The 23,775-nt window shown below is 39.9% G+C and overlaps 1 protein-coding gene across 2 annotated transcripts in view; it reads right to left on the bottom strand.

Annotated features, from left to right (window-relative positions):
- Positions 1-1,748: 1,748 nt before the first annotated feature.
- Positions 1,749-23,775, bottom strand: part of elovl7a (ELOVL fatty acid elongase 7a) — a 49,667-nt gene continuing 27,640 nt past the window's right edge. For both annotated transcript variants that reach the window (XM_043689338.1, XM_043689332.1), the window contains exons 4-8: positions 17,879-17,959; positions 16,225-16,281; positions 13,926-14,031; positions 6,360-6,496; positions 1,749-4,409 (exon numbers count right to left, since the gene is read on the bottom strand). In XM_043689338.1, the coding sequence (XP_043545273.1) occupies positions 4,212-4,409; positions 6,360-6,496; positions 13,926-14,031; positions 16,225-16,281; positions 17,879-17,959 (579 nt within the window). In that variant the 3' untranslated portion in view covers positions 1,749-4,211. The remainder of the gene's footprint in view (positions 4,410-6,359; positions 6,497-13,925; positions 14,032-16,224; positions 16,282-17,878; positions 17,960-23,775) is intronic.

Raw genomic sequence — 23,775 nt, forward strand, 5'->3', positions numbered from 1 at the left:
GTAAAGGGGCAGTACAGAGTGATCTGGGTGTTCTTGTACACCAGTCAATGAAGGTAAGCATGCAGGTAGTGAAGAAGGCTAATAGCATGCTGGCCTTCATAACAAGAGGAATTGAGTATAGAAGCGAAGAGGTTCTTCTGCAGCTGTACAGGGCCCTGGTGAGACCACACGTGGAGTACTGTGTGCAGTTCTGGTCTCCAAATTTGAGAAAAGACATTCTGGCTATTGAGGGAGTACAGCGTAGGTTCACGAGGTCAATTCCTGGAATGGCAGGATTACTTTACACTGAAAGACTGAAGCGACTGGGCTTGTATACCCTTGAGTATCGAAGATTGAGAGGGGATCTGATTGAGACGTATAAGATTATGTTTCCACTGATGGGTGAGTGCCAAATCAGAGGACACAGCTTAAAAAATACGGGGTAGACCATTTAGGACAGAGCTCAGGAGAAACTTCTTCACCCAGAGAGTGGTGGCTGTGTGGAATGCTCTGCCCCAGAGGGCAGTGGAGGCCCACTCTCTGGATTCATTGAAGAAGGAGTTGGATAGAGCTCTCAAAGATAGTGGAATCAAGAGTTATGGAGATAAGGCAGGAACAGGATACTGATTAGGAATGATCAGCCATGATTATATTGAATGGCAGTGCAGGGTCGAAGGGCTGAATGGCCTACTCCTGCACCTATTGTCTATTGTCTAAATGACAAGAAAAGGTTAAGAGGTCTAGTCCACAAGCCTTCATAAGAAGCCTAAGCAGTGGCAAACTTTGGGTAAGCGGTGGTTCTAAAAGCATGATGTAGCATGGAGGGCATAAGATCATTACCATTCTTCCTGCACTGCTGGGCATACCACTTCACCTGGGAGTGAGTGAACCACCTGCAAATCAAATCCAGGCTAGCTTTGTTTTTTGGAGCAGCCTCTTGTGGTGTACCACAGGAAGTACCACTTCCCACTCCACCATCCCATGCCCCAAAACCTCCAGGTCCCGGTAAACAGAGGAAGAGAGCTGTCCTTTGCTCTGCACCACGTCCTCAGCGATAACAAACATTAGTGAGAAACAGTCCCTGGCTTGCAGTGTCTGAAATGGCATGCAGTTAGTTTTTAACAAGGCAGTGAAATGAAAACTGGAGGTCCCAATAGTGGCAAGTGCTTCTATCCCTCCTGCCACATTATGCCCAGAGAAAAGATGCCAGAGAGTCTGGCTGCAAAGTAAATGAGGTGAAAAATGGAAGATGCACTAGAATTGGTGTTTGAGCTATGAATCTTGCTTCACAAAACAGTCTGAAATCAGAAAATTTCACCCAAAGATTCTTAACTAATCCCTCAAATATTCTAAGACAATAATGATCCTCAGATGATGCTGCACTAGACTCTCCCAAAGACCAGCTGAGATATTACTGAGTAACCCCTCATTCCCAACTCTCAAAGCCCAATTAAGATTCAGTCCTGGGATTAATTTCTTCATCTTCTCATTCCCAAATTCTGTAAGGCGCTCTCTCTATCCACTACAACAACTCTTAAACCTTAAACCTTAAGATCAAACTGACTCTAATTCATGGCAGAACATTCAATGCCTGAACCTTACTATTCATGTCCAGTCAAATCCTGTCACTTAAACCTATCTTTACAAATCATATTACCCTCTTCACTTTGCACCCATTATCGGATGACATGGGACTAAAATAATAAATGCATGAACAGAGTTGGTGCTGCTGATGAAACGTCATTTGTCATAGTATAAAATACACAATATAAATTTAATAGATTTTATTTGAGGGCAAATAGAAATAATTTTAAAATACATCATTTGCAAGTGATATCACTTACAAAAGACATTAATTCATTTGGAAACACTTGTTAAAATTTGGATACAATACAACCATCTGCTATGGTAACTGAGCACATAGTTTGATAAACATCAAGGTACAATTTTCCAGACCCATCATATGTTCTCTTTAACATTTCACTCTATTTGTGGCAATCTAAAACACACATGTATAACAAATCGTTTTCCACCAATGGCTTCATACTTTTTTGTATGAAACCACAATTTTAAATCAAGTTTATTAACTTAGAGCAATAGCAGTACTCAAGATAATAAATGGTCAAGCAAAACCCAACCAAGTATATTGGAAATGCTTCTTTTTCAAGGTCACATTAATACACCAGTGCTTATACTGTGCATTCCAACTTATTATTAAAACAAATGGACTCCAGTTTGCAATACCTGTGTTGGATATTGTTTTCAACTCCTCTGAAAACTTGACTTACAGCATAACAGCTCAAAAAGTGTCAAATAAGAACAAAGTTAACTTAGGAATACTGTAGTCAGTTGGGAATACATTTTTGCAGAATTTCTTCTCTATTGGCACATTTTGAAAACAAAAATCAAGTAAAGAAGGTGCTGGATCAGTGTGCACAAATACCAAGGCTGCTCAAAATATATCTCATTTGATCCAAATCTTAAGATAGCCGATTATTAGAACAGTAACATCTCCATTTTCCCACTCTTTTCAAATGTCACCATTTAGTACTAGTCTGAAATTCTCAGCTTGTGGTTCTACCAATGTTTTCATTACTAAGTTGCTGATTTGGCCATTGCAATGCAGAAAAGACATTTTTGATCTTCGTGTGGAATTCAAAACCGCTTCCACAGGAAAAGGAGTTTACTGTGCATTTCAACAAAAATTGGGTGAGAGCAAATTTTTAACTTGAAATTCTTCACGAAAGATTTGGGTGAGAAAATTATCCAATCATTTTTACTATGAAAAGGACAGTTAATATGCTCACTGTTTTCTTCTCAGGAATAAAAATAACCAGTCACTTGTGCCAAAATGTTTATTTACCACAATTGCCAAGAAGCATCTGAATAAGGAAGGAACATAGAAAGAGACACTTTTGGACATTACGTAGAAAAAACAATAAGCAAAAGGTATTTTATCTTTGGAATGGATAATTTTGAAAACATTTGTAGCTGCTTCTGAACAAATACAAAGATCCAGATAATCCTTGAATCATTTTTCCTTGAACATTAATAAAAAATGTTTAACTATCTCAAGCTAAATCACCACAAAATTGAAAGTTCACATTTTTAAAACTGCTACATCCCTGAAATTTCAGAAGTAAAGCAAAAGCTAAATTTCCACAACTTTCTACTAATATCCTTAAATACTAATCTTCTGTCTTTCACAAAACCCACAGCAAAACTCATTTGCAAGCATCACGAGAAAGTGAAGAAAGAACACTTTGGTAAAAATCCTTCTTGCGAGCTTAAAAAAACTACACCTTTGAAGGCAGAACTACTTTCAACAACAACAGTTATGAATGGAATGGTTCAGTCAAGTTTGGCATTCCTACAATGAAATATTTCCAGACCAGGACTCACTAACTGTTTACTCGTGATAAGTTTTAATTAAAAAGCTAGTTAAACTACACTCAATGAAAAACTGTCATGTAACCCAAGTGTTTTACAGAAACATGTAATGTAGGAAATTAATTCCTCTTAATAAAACAAACAGCCAGCGTCATCATTGAAGCAGACAGTTATATATCATCCATTTGACATAAACAGGGAATAGCAAATATCCCAAATGCATTGGCACAGATTTAGCCAATTTACTACTGCTTTTGAATTGTAATTAACCAGGACGCAAGAAACAGTTCAAACTGGAAACCTGGCCTGCCAGTTCTCATTCCTGTTTAAGCATATGTGAAACAAAAAAAAAATAAAAAAATGGGGTTTGTGTTAATCCCAGTTACTGTAGCCATGCAAACTAAAACAGAAATCAAGTTGCCCAAATGTATCAGTGCTTCCAAAACATGAACAGCAGCATAATTCTGCTCTGCTGCAAAACTCTGCATTGCAAGTAGGCCTAACACATAAAGGCACCTCAATTGCATCATTTTATACAATTAGAAAAGGTAAGGACAGAAGAGTGTGTTAATAATTAGACCAATCACAATGACAGAAAATATTACCAGGGCATAGGTTAGGGTTTGCAAAGTTGGCAGATTCTAAATGGATTTGATATTTTTCACAAGTTTAGCAGCTATACATTAGCATGCATCAATAAATCAATTTCAGAGAATCAGAAACAGATGAATATTGTCTAGTTTTTAAAAAGAATAACATACAATGCCCAACGGTGTGCCATACACGTTCATTATTGTCTAAAGTTCAATCATAAACAAAGTATCTTCCAGTTCTTGCTATTTTTACTGCTTCAACTTGCTTGTAGCATTCTTTGGCAATCGTTGCCCTTTTATATATGCATAGTACCAGAAGTTGAGGAATAAAACCATAAAACTAACTCCATAAAGCCATATTATATATAGAAAGACTGGATACTGGTATTGGCAATTTTTCATGAAGAAGAACTGCCCAATGTGGACAGTAATCACCACAAACTGCACCTGAAAGTTGAAAGAAAAGTTAAGTTTGAGATCAGAGAAACTGCTGTAACAAACCAGCCAAATTACTTGTACATATTCTATGAACAGAACAAGAACAGCCATGAAATGAATACCTTGTCTGTAATATGCTCCAACCACCGTGTAAACTAGCATTACCTCAGACACGGTTCAAAAACAAAGAAAAACAGCTTAACTCCATGAGGTAAGAGAGTGACAGCCCTAAACATCAAGGCCACATTTAAATCAATATGGCAGCGAGGAGCTCTAAAAAGAGAGCCACTGGAAATCAGAAGGAAAACTCTGTGGGTTGGAATTTTATCTAACACAGAGGAAGGTAATTGTGGTTGTTGGAAGTCAAATAATCTCAAATCCAGCATATCATTGACAAAGTTCCTCAATGCAGTGTCCTCAAATCAATCTTCTTCAATGACTTCAACATACGGTCAGAAGTGGTAATGTTCGCTGAAGACTGCAATGTTCAGTACCATTCACCACTCAGATACTGAAACAGTTTATAACCATAAATAGCAAACCTTGAACAAAAACCCAGGCTTGGGCCGACAAGTTGCAAGCAACATTCACACCACAAGTGTCTAGCATAAACCACCTCCAGCAAGAGAAGGTAACCATCACCCCCAATAATCAACGACATTAATCATCACAGAATCCCTCACTACCAATATCCTGGGGTTACCATGGACCATAAAATGAACTGCACTAATCCTTTCAATAGCGTGGCTACGAGAATAGGTCAGAGACTAGAATCCTGCAGTAACTCATCTCCTGACTCCCCAAAGCCTGTCTTGCCCTCTTCCCTGCTACCGAGCAAAAGCAGCCTACTTAATTACCAAAACTCCACAATTCAGTTCTTCCACCACTGATGCTCAGTAGCAGCAGTGTAGACCCTGCACAAGACACTGTAGAAGTTAATCAAGACTCCTGAGAAAACATTTTCTAAACTCATGACCACTACAATCTTGAAGCAAAAGGGTAACAGATACATGGGAACACCACCACCTTCAAGTTCTCCTCTAAGCCCATCACCATCTTGACTAGGAAATATATTATTCCTTCACTGCGATTGGGACAAAATTTGGAACATGCTCCTGATCATTTTGTATGTACCTATATTAAACAGATGACAGCAGTTGGAAAAAGCAATTCACCACCACTTTGTCAAGGGCAATGAGAAATTGGTAATAAATACTGGCTCAGCCAATGACAATCACATCTGACTAATGAATAAAAAACTAGACAATTACAAAAGAGTCTCTTGAAGTGAAGAGACTGAGGTTTATTGTAGTTCAGTGTCCACAGGTACATTACAGCCTACTTCTAATTCATATTTAGGCATCTCAAAATAAAATTTTACCATATGGGTTTAATTTTCTCTTTACAACAACAATCCATACAATACAAACAAAACAACTTCAAATTTGAGTAGCATCTATTTAAGTCCAAGAAAAATCACAAGGGGTGTTCAGTTCCACAATGCTCTGTGTAGATGTCACACCAAAATACATCATGAGCCTTGTATAATAAAACTCAAATTTTTTAAACCTAATCCATCCCACTCCTGACCTGTACCTTGAAGATTAAGGAAGGTTTTGGGAACAGATGCTCCCCTTCATTTTGCTAAAAGGAAAACCTGGGCCCAAACATTTTGCTACAAAGCCTAACTGAAAAGGAGTACACAAGTGTTAAAACTTCACAGCATATTACAAAATTGCATTTCTAAAATATCTGAGTTTGTAATCTAGCACCAAGCAGTTATTAAACCGCTACAAAGATAGATCAGCTAGGTTACACATGACTTTCCGGTGATGGAGCCTGCCATCCCTCTCAGGACTTCCACACAGTCACAGCCCTTCAACATAGGAATTAATCCGTGCCCTTTGCCAGTTAACCTGACCTTGTCGTCCACAAATCAAGATGGTAAAGAAAACTTACCAATTGAATTGTCGTCATGTACTTCTTCCACCATAAATACTTCTGGTAAGATGGCCCCAATGCAGATAAACCATAGTACGTATACATGATTATGTGCACAATACAGTTTACAAGAGCATGAAATGTTCCTAGACCACCTGTATGGGAAAGAGAAAGAGAAAGAAAAGGAAAAACAGTTATACAAAGAAGTTGAAACGAAAACCCAAAGAACAACGGACGTTGGCAATCAAACTACTGGGAAAAACTCAGCAGGTTTGGCAGCGTCTGTGAAGAGAAAGAGATAACACTTCAGTCCCATGATTCTTCCTCAGAACATTCTGAAAGAGGGCCATGGGAATCTGCTTTCTCTCCACAGATGCTGCCAGACTTGCTGAATTTTTCCAGCAGTTTCAGTTTTTGTTAGACAAAGAAGCTGGATTAGCTCTTCAAATATTGTGCTGGTACATATTTAATACAAGTCCATTGAAAGAGCATCAAGCTTCTACTTTTAAGAGGTATTTTATATTTTAAAAAAATTCAGTACTGTTTCGAAAAAAGTAATGTTTATAAAGGCATGATCTGTTGTGCCAACTTATACGAAGAGGTGAACGTTTTTCAAAACACTACTGCCCAGGTTACTCATCAAAAGCCAAAAAGAGTGGTTTAATCTATTAGCAAGGAGAAATTGGTTCTTTTCAATACCCAAACCATACAGTATTATTGTGGTGTATCATACCACAGCACTAATCAATTCAAACACCAACAATAGTCCTATCACTTAATGGCATAAACTAACTACTAGAGATCGATTGGCAGTTTTCTTCACTGCATGAGGTTTCGTATTGCCACTGACTAAACAATGCAATCAGCTAATTTGTTCCCGATTGAAATGATCAAAATAAGTTTGAAATTTTCCAATTAGAATATAAAAGAACAAAAGATTACACCTTTTATTTTGAGTCAGAAGTTCAGCACAAGACTTAATGTTAACCATTTCAACTTATTTTAAGGCCTAATTTTCCCTCTGGCATATTTAATTGCCAAAATAGCAATAATTTCATATGGATATATTTTAAATACTGAATCTTGTAAGGAAAGTCTAGTTTAGGGAAGCACGGAGGCTCAGTGGGTAGCATTGCTGCCTCATCGCACCAGGGTCCCAGGTTTGATTCCAGCCTCAGGCACCTGTCTGTGTGGGTTTCTTCCGGGTGCTCCAGCTTCCTCCCACAGTCCAAAGATGCACAGGTGAGGTGAACTGGCCATGCTCAATTGCCCATAGTGATAGTTGCATTAGTCAGAGGGAAATGGGCCTGGACTGGGTTACTCTTTGGAGGGTCGGTGTGGACTGGTTGGGCCAAAGGGCTTGTTTCCACACTGTAGGGAATCTAATCTAATCTAAAGAACAAGGCACCTCAGATAGTAATTTCTGCATTTAATTCTTTAACTGCACTTATAATTACTGTCCAACTGATAACTTCAGTGCATGCTTTTCACCTCACAAATCTCTACTGCACAGGTTTCATGCACCAAGCGCTTCCTTACTCTCAGCACTGATCCAAAGGAGATAAAAACTAAAAATGGTAGATAACATTGCAGAACAGAGATACACATCACCAGTTTAGCAGGAGTGAGGGTGTTTTGGGGATTTAGTTGCAGTTCCAAGATTGCTTGTTTAATATAAAGCAAGATGGATTTTACAGATGCAATTTAAGGAGTGGGTTTACAACAGTTGATAGAGCAGAGCATTCTCATGATATTAGTGGATAGGAGAATTGTAATAAGGTCTACCAAAATTGAAGAGCGAACATGATAACACTGCAGAGGTGCAAATGTTAAGTAAAGATGCACTGACTAGTTAATACAACTTGAAGTATTAAACTATGACAACTTAGTCCAGAAGCAATCTCAATTCAAAACACTGCAGCACAGGTATTAAGAGACAAAAACAGGAAATACTCAGTAAATCACATGAAGTTATGGTCTGGAATTTCATTCTGTACGATGACTTGGGAACTGATGAAAAAGATGGTAGGGAGAGTCCAGACGCCCATTCACTTTCCCAGGCTCTCAGATTTTTCAGGTTGATAAGCTGGTCTGGGACACAAACCCCACACATGACATTACAGACCTGGAGACCTCCTTCGCAGAGATAGGCATGGCCCACTCCTCTGATTTTTATGGAGTCAGGTGAGTTTTTTTTTTTTAAAAATGTCACAGTTCACAGCACCTTTGTTGTCATGAACTATACACTGCTTAAAGGGAACCTTCTGAACGTACTCAACAAAAGTTTCTCTTCATTTCCTTGACAGGTTGTCCCTGTCAATCAACCCCTTTGCCCTTCATCCCAGGTTTTGGCATTACATCCATTAATGATATTTTTGAATATTTTAAGATTGAGGTGGGTATATTGTCAGGCATAGGAATCAAGAGTTAGAGATAGAGAGGAACATGAATTCAAAACAACCGAGAAAAAACAGCCATAATCTTACTGAGCAGATTCAATGGTGTGCCTCTGCTCCTATTTCTCAATCACATGAATCTTTTACAGACAACTGCAGGTGTAACTAAAGCTTAGAAAATGAACATGGATTGCCTTTGTTCAAAAGCAACCCTTTCACACAAAAAAGTCAATTTAAACCAATTACTACAACAGTTGAAATTGCAAGCAATTAATACTTGGGTAAATAAATATTATGAAATTGATCGTTCAGACTGCTAGAGCTGTCAATCAAACAGGAGCTCAGTTGTTGTTACAAGAGAAATGGATTTCTAGGCTCAGTCAAGAATAAGGAGTCTATATAATAAGGGTATACATACCCAATATAATAAAGGTCTCTGGATATACATACTTGGGTAAGACATTAAAGGCATAAGAATCAGAGACAGCACAGGCAAATGGCATTAGGTTGGATGAGCAGCCATGAGTAAAGTGCTAAATGATCCATTCCTCAGATTTACAGTTTTCCAAAGAGGGGACTTGGGGCTATTTGGGAGTGCACACCTTGGAATTGGGTACATGAGGTAGATGAAGGAGCAAGAGGAGGGAAAGGAGTAGTGAACATGCACTTAAAGGGGGCCTTTTAAACAGCTCCACATCCCCTGCAGGCAGCCCATGTTTCTCTAGAGTTAGCTGGCCGAATTGCAGCTGGCACTTGTGAAATAAAGATTCCAGTTTCTGTGGCAAATTCTGAGGTGGGATGTGCATGCCCAAGAATTCCCCCAACTCAAACAACTGGAGGATAAAAATCTAGCTCATTGATTCAGGTTGCTTAAACATGGGTTAGACTTGTGAATTGTCAGAAATAGATTTTAAAAAAAAAGGGAGGCAGTATCGCTGTCACTCTAAGGAGCATGATTGTCAAGCTAGGAAATTCCACGTCACTGGTCATGGGTTCTAATGGGTCCGTGCATAGCTGATGAGACTCCGATTTCTTTCTCTGTTCATGTTTTTGGCAGGTGTTTCCAAAAATTGGTTCTTTGCCTTAAGATAGTTGACATTCCTTTCCTGTATTTAGTCTTTTCACTCGTGTTCTCAAAGACTTAAGTCCCTTCATTCAGGAGCTTCCTCCAAGGTTTCTTCCGAAAAAGGGTCTCATGTTGACACCTACATTTCATTTCTTGAGGCAAGTCTTCAGGGGAATCTTCAGAATGCTTCCTTTGTCCTATTCTGGTTGAGAGTCCCTTCCTCGAGCTGGGAAAATATTTACTTGACAGACAGAGCTCAAGCATCCAAAGAGCGCACAGCCGGCTCAAAGGAGTGGATTTCAGATGACCATGCCCTCTATGCTGGTGCCCTTAACTGCTTTCAAGGCCATAGATGTTATTACACCCAGCTAATGTGGAGACTCCATCTCAAACAGCGTTGATGGTACTTCAAGGATTTATGACGACATCTATGTGTAGTCCAAGTTTTGGAGCCATGTGGAAGGGTCAAAAGGATGATGCTGTCTGATACAAAAGGATCTTATATCCACACAGCTATCACTGTTGAGTTTGATCCTGAAGTGTCCAAAGGCAGCGCTTGCAAATGCCATGTTGAACCTCTGCAATTATGTCAGTCTTAGATGAATTTAGAAGTCACAACACCAGATTATAGTCCAACAAGTTTGTTTGAAATCACAAGCTTTTAGAGAGATGATGTCACTTCACCTGACAAAGGAGCAGTGCTCTAAAGTTTGTAATCCCAAACACATCATTAGGCTATAACCTGGTGTTGTGTGACTTATAACTTCATCCACCCCAGTACAACGCTGGCACTTTTGCATCAATCTTAGATGAGAGGTAGCTTGCCAGTTAAGGGAAGGATTTCAAACTTCCATGTTTGGGAGGATTTGTCAGTTGATCTTAATGGACGGACAGACTGGAACTTGACCTGGGACTGGTTGGTAAAGAACTGGAGTCTTGGAGTAGAGGCTGAGACCAATTCTTCAGTCTGCATTAAATAAAACTTGAAGACTGTCTTGAGACACAGCACAGAGATGACAGTCATCTACTTACTAAAGTTCCACAACTGAAGTCTAGCTTATTTTCTTGTTCGATTTCAACCAGTTGAGGTTGGGGTGATGACACATCCCTGCTTGATCTCAAAGATTTATCATATTACAGTTGGTGAGGACTTACACCAACATCTTGTTGTGGAGATGAAAGACATTCATAAATTTCACTCAACAGCTGGCCTCTGACAGGGTCTTCCATAGCACTTGCTAATCGACCGAAGCTTTGGTCAGGTCGATGAAAGCCATGTTAAGTAGTTGTGTTGTTCCTGTCATTTCTCAGAATTGGCAAGGAATGAAATGATGTCAATAGTTTGGTTGGAAAACGAGCTTTCATCAAAGATTCCCTCAAGCTGTGAGAAGGTGCCTCGTGGGGATTCGGTCAATGATCATTCTGGCGATGGAAAGTTGGGAGATCCCTCAGCAATTCCCTCAGTCCAATGTCTCCTTTCTTGAAGGAAGTGATGGCGGCTCTATCCCGGAGATTGACAGGCGTTTCTTCATTGCCCCAGACTTTCAGGAACAGTTGATAGACAAGCTCTGCTCCTCCAAGTTACAAAATCTCCAATAGAATACTGTCTACTCCTGCATCTTTTCCCATTTTTCATGGGTCAAATAGCAGCTTCAAATTCTGCCACATCAGGGTGGGAGTGCAAGGTAATCTTGGATGGGGAGGAGTTGGGGATTTCCTCAAAACAGGCCCACATTATTGACTGTACTGTGATTTAGAGTTCTTTTAAATGTTCTCTCCCTCAGGAAGTTGAGGTTTTCTGTTTTTCAGAAGGGTCCTATCTTTATTCTGCATCAGGTCGTGGCCAAAGGGTGTTGGGTCCATAGGTTGTCTTGGTGCCATTGAAGAAATTCTGGATACTGTGCTTATCAACAAGGAGTTGGAGTTCCTTAACTTTCTTAGTCCACCACTGGTTTTTGATTTTCCTGGTTCTGCTTCGGAACTCCACCTTTGTTATGCTGGTCATGTTTTGCTGGCCATGGGGAGCTCATCTTGTTGATGAGGTCTTCAATGTGGTGGTCATTCTTATTGAACCAGGTCTTGGGGTTTCATAGTCTTGTAGCAGATGGTTTCATCACAGCAAGAGATGGTGGCAGTCTTCGGCTGTTTCCAGATTTCTCCACTTCCTTAAAATGAACACTTGATATTGAAGACATTATTGCAAGCTAACTAGTCTGATGTGCTCTTAAAGCTAAGGAGGGAGTGTAGGGTGAGAAGTGGAAGACATTAAATGACGAAATGGGCTGCTGATGCAAGGCAATAGGAAGTGGCAATGTGACAAGTAAAAAAACAAAACATTTGTCTCGAGGTGGTGTGAATGACGATGATGAATAATTGCCAAACAGGATGTGACGATATTATGGCTTTAACAGGGGGTGTATTTTGCCCTGGTTATGTTTTTGGAGGGAGATTTTGAGCCAATAACGTGAACAGCTTGAGGGGCCTTGGGGCTCTTTTCAATTTAAACAATAGAAGCAGCCTGAATGAGTGAGTCAGGCTCTCACAGAACCAGGGTTTTATTTTAGATTTCAGTAGTTGTTGGGATTTCCAAGTTGGTTGCAGAAGCTGTTATGCATCTCTCTGCTACAGCTAAAAACCTGGAGTTCTCTCCCTGCTAGAATCGCAGGTGAGAATCTATTATATTGACTGCCAAGGGCATATATAAATGTTGCTTATTAGTAGCTCAATAAATTGATTATTGTGTTGTTTTCCAACAGAATTAAAGTTAGACCAATTCTTCCTTCTTTTGTTTCTATTTTAACTGTAGGCGAATAAAGAGTGTTTTCCTAAGCAGAGTAATGTAACCAAATTATGACTGGAACACCACATCTTACACTTGCCTCTAAATAAGAAAAAGTGAAGGTCTAATATCTGTTATTTCTTCGATGTATTTGAAGGGAATTTGGTCTGGTTCATAGGAGAGAAAAATGATTTTTTTTTTTAAGATTAGAACCCCTATTGTATGTAAACAGGCCATTTGGCCCAACAAGTCCACACTGACCCTCCAAAGAGTAACCCACATAGACCCATTCCTCACCATACATTTACTTATGACTAACGCACTTAACAGGGAGAAAGTGAGGTCTGCAGATGCTGGAGATCCAGAGACCTGCAGCTGGAAAAGCACAGTAGGTCAGGCAGCATCTGAGGAGCAGGAGATTTGACATTTCGGGCTGGAGCCCCAACACTATGGACAATTTAGCATGGCCAATTCACCTGACCTGCACATCTTTGGGATTGTGGGAGGAAACTGAAGCACCCGGAGGAATCCCTTGCAGACACTGGGATAATGTGCAATCTCCACACAGACAGTCACCCAAGGCTGGAATTGAACCCGGTTCCTGGCGCTGAGGCAACAGTGCTAACCACTAAGCCACTATGCCACCTCCACTGAACCACCGTGTCGAATTATAGGGACAGAAATGTTCTGAGATTGTTGGTCTCAAATCCTCATGCAGCAGTGCTGTAGAATGCCTAAATGAAAGATAAGGTACTGTTCCTCCAGCTCATGGTGAGCTTCACGAGAATACAACCAGAGGCAGGTGACAGGAAAGTCAGAAAAGCGAATACAACCAGAAACTTGGGAGTCAAGATTATAACTGAATGAAAAGCAAATTATAAAAGTGATCAGCCATTCTGCTTTTGACCTTCCCAAGTGGAGATTTAAAAGCCTATTTGTTCTACGGAGAGTCTTTCAAACTATTGGGATGGGGACTGTTAGGAATTGTCTACTAACTATACCAAAGTCTTACTTAAGTATTTTGAAAAGCTACAGATGACATTGACACAGCCTGATTAATATATGGCACCAAGCACTGCTTCAAATGTAGAATATTAGTCAGCGTGCATGGGTTTCAATGTTTGGGAGCAACAGTACAGAGAGTAGGGGCGTAATTGAAATCTCTGCATGTGACATTGATGCTGAGCAAGATAAATAGCTAATTCCCACAAATATGCAGCCCCAGATCAAAAGTGGTACAGTGAACCAGCTGTTCAAGGTTGAACTCAAAATAGTGCAAACTTTCACAGTTCATTTGTGGGTTCATAATCCAAAATAATACTTAATTAGTAAGTTAAGTTTACCTGGAGCAAATTTGACTCCAAACCACCATGTGAAAGACATGATGGTGTGGTGATAAACATGAAGAAATGTCACTTGGCTGTTCTTCTTACGAAGCACAAAGAAGATCTGTACAGGAAAACAGGAAAAACTATCACAAGGTGAGTTATTTTAGGATGCTTCTGCCAGTGTTAGAACACCAATATTTCTAAAACCAAGGTTTTTTTTATGAATTAGACCTTAATATCAAGATAATTATTTCAGCCCAAAATAGTTTGGAGTTTGCGGTGGGTGCACAGCAAAGTAGCTTTCAATTGTACATGAACTGTTGTGAAACAAATTTACAATGTGAGAAAGGAGCTTTAAGAAATCACCACTTGTTAATTGCCTCTGCAACAATATAATTTTCACAGTCAGTCAGTTAAGGCACGTCAGTTGCAAGACCAGCATTTATTGCCAGCGTTGCCCTCCAGAAGGTGACAGCAAACCATTCTGAAATACTCCAAATAAAAATCCAATGTCACGCCTGTAATTAAAGCTGGATCTTGTTGACCTGTTGTGCAGCAACAGGTGAGAACCACAGTTGGGACGACAGCAAAATGTCATCCTTGAAAAACAAGGAAGTTTTAAAAATTTGCTCATATAATGTGAGCTTCACCTGCTGGGCCAGCATTTACTACCTATCCTTAGCTGGACCAGTTTGTAGGAGCACAACAGATCAGGCAGCATCCAAGGAGCAGGAGAACAGATGTTTCAGGCATAAGCCCTCCATTAGGAATATGCCCGAAACATCGACTCTCCTGTTTCTCATATGCTGCCTGACCTGCTGTGCTTTTTAGCACCACATTCTCAACTGATCTCCAACATCTGCAGTCCTCACTTTTGCCTGTCTTATTGGAGATGTCAGCCAAAGCATCAGTTTTGACCAAGTCTTGCTATATTTAGATATGGTATGTTTTAGTATCTGACAAGTGATGAATGGTGCTGAACATTAATAATTGCACAAATCCACTTACTGGTCTTATGATTGAGGTATGGTCATTGTTGAAGAAGCCGAGTCAAAGGCAGAGTTTTACAGCACAATAATACACAGGCATTTCACATCTGCACTAGTAAAAAAAAAACTACCTAACTATTCTAATCCTATTTTCCAGTACTTGTCCCATAGCCTTTTACGCCATGGCACTGCAAGTACACATCTTAATACTGTGTTAAATCTTAATAATGTGTTATGCAGGTATCTGCCTCTACCATGCTTAGAGCCAGCAAATTCCAGATTCCCATAGCTCTCTGGGTAAAAATGGTGGATAGACCTCGGACGTTACACTGAAGAACTCCTGGAGAGATGTCCTGGGGCTGGAGATAAGTGTCCTCCAATAACAACCATTTTCCTTTCCAGGAGGCATGCCCCAAGCTAGTGGAGTGCTTTGCTTCCACATCAGATAGTTTTGAGACACTTTTTAGTACCACACTGTCAAGTATGAGCTTGATGCCAAGGTCAGTCACTGTCACCTTTGTTATCCATGTTTGAGGCAAGGCTGCAGTGAAGTCAGCAGTTGAGTCACCCTGGCCAAATTCAAACTAAGCTCAGTGACTGAGCAAGTGCCATGTGATAGAAAATTAATGGAGGAATCATCAGTGTGACAATGAAGGAAAATCGATGGGAAATCACTTGGCTGGGTTGCAAGTGTACAGGACATAGGAAGGCAATTTTCTACATAGACAAATAAATGCCAGTGTTGCAGATGTTCTTAAACAGCTTAGCTAGAGGCACAGCAACTTCTGGAGCATTTCCTCAGCACTATTGCCAGAATATTGTTAGGAACACTGTCTTTTCACAATCCATAGCTTTCAGCAGTTGCTGAAAGTGTGATGCTGGGGAGCCCCAGAGATAGCTTATGCACAACAGCCTGACTTCAGGACTGAACATCAATATTGCTTCAGATAGGGGGAAGACCAGCACTAACACATTCTTAGTGTAACTGCTGCCAATATTCACAAAATATGTCAAGCATTTCCAGCATCAACACAAGAATCAACATCTATTTTATGTCCCTTCTATTTTGGAGGTAGAAAAGAACAGAACATTTCAAATGGTGCCCTTGCAAAAGCTCATCCAATGAACCGTGTGCCACAGGATGTGACCAGAATGGCCCTGTAAATTACAGCTCTGAGAACAAGGCAGTTTGATAGCAACATAGATTAAAATTTTGTAAGGCATCATTTTTAGAATCCATTATGCTGCAGGACAGACAGACGGACGAACAAACAGTGGCAATATCAAGAAACAAAAACTTGCTAATTAGCTCCCATGATACTTACAGTGTCCGATAGCTCAATAAACTTTGAAATGTAAAATAGCCAGCAAGTCCAGGCCATCTAAGAAAAAAGATACCAATACATGAAAGTGCAGCACAACTACATTTTTCCAGAAACTATTTATCCAGCATATTTCATAACCTTCAGTCTAACAATAAGTTATTTAGCAAAAAACATTAAGTCACAATTACTGTATGCTAATTGTTTCTGGGCAGTTAAGGTCAAACATTAAACGAATGAATCACGACAGTGTGATTTAACAAGCCCTTTTGGCCCATCTAGTCATACCAACCCTCCAAAAGAGTAACCCACCCAGATCCATTTCAATAACTGATATTTACTCTGAGTAATGCACCTAACCTACACATCCCTGAACACTACAGGCAATTTAACATGGCCAATTCATCGAACCTGCACATCTTTGGATTCTAGGAGGAAACTGGCACTGTGAGGCAGCAGTGCTAACCACTGAGCCATCATGCCACCCTAATGTCAGCCTAATCAGCAAAGCCCTCATTCAGTGGATAAATTTGATAGAAGTCCCAAAACAGTAAATAAGTAATTAAACTGTATTGTGTTCTGATGTTTGTGGTTAAGAGAAAATTTTGTTAGGAGCAGCAGAAGATCATGTCTTCAAAAAAAAAAAAGTGCACGCAATCATTCACATTACTTCAAGGGAAATTTGGGGCTCCATCTCATTTTGAGACATTGAATAAAAAAAACTAACTTGGATTATCCAGATCAATGAGAAGCAGAAAGTAACACAATGTATATGACAGGAATAAGCCCCTCCAGTTCTGGCCACCCTGCTTTGGAAGGAGATTTTTAAATTAGATAGGTTTCAGAAGAGATTTACAGTAATGTTGCCAGGACGAGAGGGTTTGAAGTACAAAAGGAGGGGTTGGGCCTCTTTCTTTCCAGCCCTGGAGCATAGGTGGTGACAGGTGACTGTATAAAGGTTTATAAAATCATGAGGTACATAGATAAGGTAAATAGTCAAGGCCTTTTCTGGGGTCGGTGTGGGAGGGGGTGGACTGAAGAGAGGAGAGAAGGAGACATTTTTTAACATACAGAGGAGAAAGACTTCAAAAGAGACCAGAATGCCAACTATTTCCACAGATGGTGGTTGATATATACTATCAACTGCCACAGGAAGTAGTAGATGCAGGTAGGCTTATAACATTTAAGTGACAGACAGGTACATGAAGAGGAAAGGCTTCAGAAGGGTATAGGCCAAATGCAGACAAGTTGGAAACTTGGTCGGCATGGACAAGTTGGATCAAAAGGATCTGTTTCTGTGCTATATGACTTTTGGGTTGAAACAAACCCTTTGAATATTTTTAAAGCAGAGTTAAATTTGGTAAGAAGGGAATGGCAGTTAAATTAGGGTGGGCAGGAATGTAGATTTGAGATTACAATCAGATCAGCCATGGTATTTGCACAGCAGGCTCAAGGGACTGACAGACCTTAAGTACATGGACTGTACTTCTACAATTTGCTCAGCCAAAATAATTTTAAGTTGTTTATCTGGCACAGACAATTGGGAACTTTTACTTCCCCACCCATCTCCCCCATCAAAAACTGGTGGGCAGATCAAGTTAAAAATATGCATATGCTCCGAGCATAACATGGTCAGGATAGTTGAACATTTACTTACCCTGAGGGCTTGAGGTGACCTGGAGTAATCAACAACATCACAACGGAATGAATATCCCGTGGCCCAGCCAGACATAAGGAACTGTGGAACCGGGAAAGTTAATTACTACAAGTTACCAAAGAAACCCAAGAATTTTAAGTCTACCCATTTACATAAACAATTCTCGTTAACTCAATTTGCTTACAAAACTTCTATTCAACTTTGATATATGTGGAAATCATTTACCACCACAACCTAGTCTACATTTGGTGACCATGATCTGAGCTACACTCACTCGAAAATCAGTATCAGTTGTGGAATCAAATATCTTACCCACAAGAAAAAAGAATAAACCATGTTTAAGTAGAAATATGGAATGCTAGACAAGACATAAAATAGAACAGTGGAATCAAAGTATCAAGTTCATGAGATATATTTTAAAAAAAATTTTATTTGCTGTATTCTTCAAATTCAGAGTAAATTTCTTGTTGACTTTTGACCAAGAAGCAGCCAATTTCGAAATCATCTAAGTTCAACTGAAGCACCAAAAAGTTTATAACATCTTAATTTTAGTTAGCACATGACAATCATAAGTTAGCTTACTCACTTATTCAAGCGTTTGGATAATACCCTGCTTACCAAGGGCAAGAGAATCATAACCAGAGGAGAGCAGTGTTGTTTTGTAGCCTCCAGGTCAAGACTCAGGATGAAATGGCTGGTTTACCTTCTTCAAAAAGCTACAAGCTACATCCATACTGATTAGTTCATTCGTAGTTTGTTTGGGGTGAACGTTTATTTCTATTTTCCGAGTTACTGCCCTTGGTCACAAATTTGTGTGGGCGTAAAAGATTTGCAAATTTACCCAGAATTAATTTGTATATGAAGGTAATGAGAGAATCAGGAATAGCATGTGGCCATGAGCTCCTTTTACATTAAACAGCCCTGTAATTTTGCCCAATAGTTTGAACTGACACTGCTTCATATTTTTTTTTTAACAAGACTACTCATTTGTAATGACTGAATACTTTATAAATTTGACCTGTACACGAATATAAGACTTTTTAAAAGTTCAATTTAGAGGGTCGACTATAACACGGGCACGAGTTTGGAGGGGATGAAATTCATGCTGCAGTTCAAAATACTGTATTACTAGCACTAGTCGATTTGATCACACAACTAATCCCGGGTTTAAAAAAAAGAAAATCACATTACGGTAAAGATAATTACCAGAGAAAAGTAAGAGAAACAAGAATTAATTAGTGGTAGTAAATTTTATTTATACATATCAGTACAAAAGTTTAACATGTCAAAGATTCATTGAAATCCTGCAAAATCAAATTGTTCACTGCTTCAAAACTCAACTGCAGAAAGAATTACTGCCATTTTGAAGACAACTTACTGAAACTGTGTGCATGGTGTCTGCATTGCTGCTTTTAACAAGTATTTCCTGATGGTGCTGTTACAATCCACTTGAAAAAATACACTGTCAGTATTCCCTAGTAACTTGATTCCAACAGATAGGTAAATCAGAACTTGCATACTTTGATTTAAATCCTTAATTTTAGCAGTACCCCAGGAGTAGCAGGACTTGCAAATCAGCATATTTTTGCAAGTAGGCTGTAATAGCCTTATTAGATGCTGAATGAGAAACACAGACAGAAACTGGAGAAACGCAGGAGAGATGTCAGAGTCAGTATTTTGGCTTCAGTGATCCTTCATCAGACTGATGGAAGAGCCTCAGGTTGGTTTCTACCAGGTTGATTCAGCTCCTACCCTCATTACAGCCCAGGCACAGAGACAAAGGAGGTTAACTGTAAAGGTGGAGTCAAGAGGATTGATCTTTTACACCAAGACAGCATTCAACTAAACATGCCAGAAGGATCCCTTACAAAACGGAAATCAATGCCAATTTGGTATGTACTCTGCTAGTTGAAATTGTTCTTTCACAGAGCAACATGGATCATCTCAGTGGGAGAAAAAGTGAAGACTGCAGACCAGTGTCAAAGAGTATGATGCTGGAAAAGCACAGCCAATTAGGCAGCATCCAAGGAGAACAGCCAACATTGAGCATAAACTCTTCATCAGGAATTCCTGATGAAAAGCTTATGTTCGAAACATTGACTCTCCTGCTCCTCAGATGCTGCCTGGCTGGCTGTGCTTTTCCAGCATCATACTCTTGGATCATCTCAATCATAGGATATCACTGTAGCTCTTTCTTGGGGCCTAAGCCCAACCAGTTTTACGAGGTTTTCCCCCAAATCAACGAGCTTCCCTGCATAAAAATCAGAAGTGGAAATGTTTGCTGATGTCCTAATGTAGCACAATCTGGACAACATCCAACTTGGGCTGATAAGTGGCAAGTAACATTCAAATGCCAGATAATAACTACCTCCAGGAACAGATAATCTAACCATTGCCCCATGACATTCAGAGTGTCATGGAGAAGTACAGCATGGAAACAGACCCTTCAGCCCAACTCGTTCATGCCAACCTGACATCCTAACCTAATCTAGTCCCATTTGCCAGCACTTGGCCCATATCCCTCTAAACCCTTCCTATTTGTATATCCACCCAGATGCCTTTTAAAATATTAAAATTGTACCAGCCTCCACCATTTCCTCTGGCTGCTCATTCAATACACGCACCACCCTCTGCGTGAAAACGTTGCCCCTTGGGTCCCTTTTATATCTTTCACCTCTCAGCCAAAACCTATGCCCTATAGTTCTGGACTCCCCCACCCCAGGGAAAATTCATTTGAGAGAAGCTGAATAGGCTGGGGCTGTTTTCCCTGGAGCAGAGGTTGAGGGATGACCTGAGAGGTTTACAAAATCATGAGGGACATGGATAGGATAAATGCAAAGAGTCTTTTTCCGAGGAATGGGGAAATAGAAAACTAGAGGGCATAAATTTAAGGTGAGAGGGGAAGTTGTAAAAAGGACCCGAGGGGCAACTTCTTCATACAGAGGGAGGTGCATGAATGGAATGGGCTGCCGGAGATAGTGGATTAAAGGACAAAAGTAACTGCAGGTGCTAGAATCCAAGGTGGACAAGCAGGAAGCTGGAAGAACACATTAAGCCAGGTACTTTGAAGTTCTCTGCCATGTCCACCTTGGATTCCAGCATCTGCAGTGTTGTTTTTGTTTCTAACCAAGTCTGTACCACTGCTAAGTCTTTTCAAAGCATGCCTGCTTTGAAGGGATTCTCTGCCAGTCCTGAAAAAGGGTTACACCCAAAACATCAACTTCTCCACCTCTTGATGTTGCCTGGCTTGCTGTGTTCTTCCAGCCTCCTGCTTGTCTACCAGAGAGAAGTAGTTGAAGCAAATACAATAGCAACATTTTAAAAACATTTGGATAGGTACATGGACAGGAAGGGTTTAAGAGGGATATGAACCAAGTGCAGGCAATTGGTACTAGTGAGTGGGCACCATTGTCAGCATGGACCAGTTTGGGCCGAATAGCTTGATTCCATGCTGTATTACTCTATGTCTAAAAGAAACAGAAATGTAGGAACACCACTGCTGCAAGTTCCCCACCAAGCCAGACAACATCCTAACTTGGAACGACACTGCTGTACTTTTTGACACTGGGTCAAAAATTCTAGATGTCCCGCTTTCCCTTCCCAACAACCCTCTGGCTTTCCCTGCAGCCATTCAAGCAGGCAGCTCACCACATCACTTTCCTTCAGGATAATTAGGAAGGGGAGTTAAGTGCCAGCCTATCCTGCAACACCCATAGCCCATGAATGGATTTAAACATTAACCGCATGAAAAGAATTGTATACAACAAAACAAAAATGGAGGAATTCAGTGGGCTTCCAGAGATTGCAATGTAGGCAGATGAGAATGAGATGATGGTCACAATTTTTCAGTTTTCCTCAGCACAACATTTACCAGTCTTCTCTGCATAATTCTTCTCCCCTTGCTGCTTTACCACCCAGCTTTGTCTTATAACTAGTATTCTTCCCAGTCAGGTCCTTCACCACCTTCCCATATGCATTCATTCCAATGTGCCTCATGTCCTCTTATGCCACTTTTTCTCCACTATACCACACCTATGGTTTTCAGAACCAAGTTGTGCATAGTTTTTCATATTCTCAAATGACGGAAAGCACAGTATATAGACTGCCAATGAGTAGATTGCAGTAATCTAAGGATTTCATTTTCTACTTAATGTAGATCTTTTAATTGTGGTTATTGAAAATTGGTGCATATTGTTTAATTGTTGCATGCTGGATGGATTTAATTTCTCCCTCAACACAAAATTATAATCTGCCTAAAATTGTTCTCTAGCCAATCAAGGATTGTCTGGATATTTTCCAATTGCCTACATACCAACTTGATGATTCTCTCGGTGAGTTTTCATTTTGACAAGGTTGATGCATGCCCAGTATAGCACAATATCATTAATGTGTGCTATATACTGCAATAACAAGGGCTGAAAGTGCACCCTAACCCAAAGCTACAAACTATATAAACCAATGCAAACTCCTCCCCTTTACATAAAGATTTTTCTTCGGACCTTAGGGCAATAGGATGACAACAAGATGATAAAAACACGAAGTAAAACGGAAACAAAACGCCAAGTAAAACAGCACCTTGGTGTACTGAATGGCAGATGGAGTTTAATTTAGATAAATGTGAAGTGCTGCATTTTGATAAGACACATCAGGGCAAGACTTCCACATTTAATGGCAGAGTCCTGGAGAGTGTTGCTGAATAAAGACCTTGGGATGCAAGTGCATAGTTCCTTCATGGTGGAGTCACAGATAAGTATGTTAGTGAAGGCAGCATTTGTTACAATAGCCTTTATTGGTCAGTACATTAAGTAGAGAAGTTGGGAGGTCATGTTGCGGCTGTACAGGACTTTGGTTAGGCCACTGTTAGAATATTGTGTGCAATTCTGGTCTCCTTCCTATTGTGAAACTTGAAAGGGTTCAGAAAAGATTTACAAGGATGTTGCCAGGGTTAGAGGATTTGAGCTATAGGGAGAGGCTCAATAGGCTAGGGCTATTTTCCCTGAAGCATTGGAGGCTCTATAACCTTATAGCAGTTTATAAAATCATGAGGAGCATGGATAAGGTAAATAATCAAGATGGGGAGTTCAAAACTAAGGGCATAGGTTTAAGCTGTGCTGGGAAAGATTTAAAAAGAAATTCAGGAGCAACTTTTTCACGCAGAGGTTGGTGTGTGTAGAATGAACTGCTAGACGACAAAGGTGGAGACTGGTAAAATTGCAACATTTAAAAGGCACCTGGATCGGTATATGAATAGGAAAGGTTTAGAGCAATATGGGTCAAATGCTTGCAAATGGGGCTAGATTAATCTAGGATATTGGGTTGGCATGAATGAGATGAACTGAAGTGTCTGTTTCCATGCTGGACAACTCAATGACTCAATTAGTAACAACGGATGAACATGTTTAATTGAGGGATCTATTTTGACAAAATAAAAGGGCTGAATTTAAGGATGGTATTCCAGACATGAGGACTCAGCAGTTCAAGATTTGGCTACAGATGTTAAGTTGAAGCGATGGAGAAGAAAAATGTGCAAGAGATGGCAGAAATAGGTTGCGGCTCTGCACTAAGCTATTAAGTGTTGTTAGCCAACAATCATATGAGGATACGCACATTGGAGTAAAGAAAGTCAGCAAATTTGGAGTTGTGAAATATAGGACTGGCAAAAATAGATTTATGGATGATGATGATTCAGAGATAGACAATCTTCTAATTCTAGAAGTGTTAGTGCGCATGAATACGGAATCTGAAACTGATCAAAATTACTTAACATGCTTATTGTTAGAAAATGGTTTACTTCACCTCAATAGAGAACAAAGGGATTGAAGGGATATAATCGATGGAAACGGAATATTTAACCAACGTTTGAGTTGGAGGGAGTTGAAGTTTATCTCTGGATCTTG

This window comes from Chiloscyllium plagiosum, chromosome 1 (genome assembly GCF_004010195.1).
Source record: "Chiloscyllium plagiosum isolate BGI_BamShark_2017 chromosome 1, ASM401019v2, whole genome shotgun sequence".
Lineage (NCBI taxonomy): Eukaryota > Metazoa > Chordata > Chondrichthyes > Orectolobiformes > Hemiscylliidae > Chiloscyllium > Chiloscyllium plagiosum.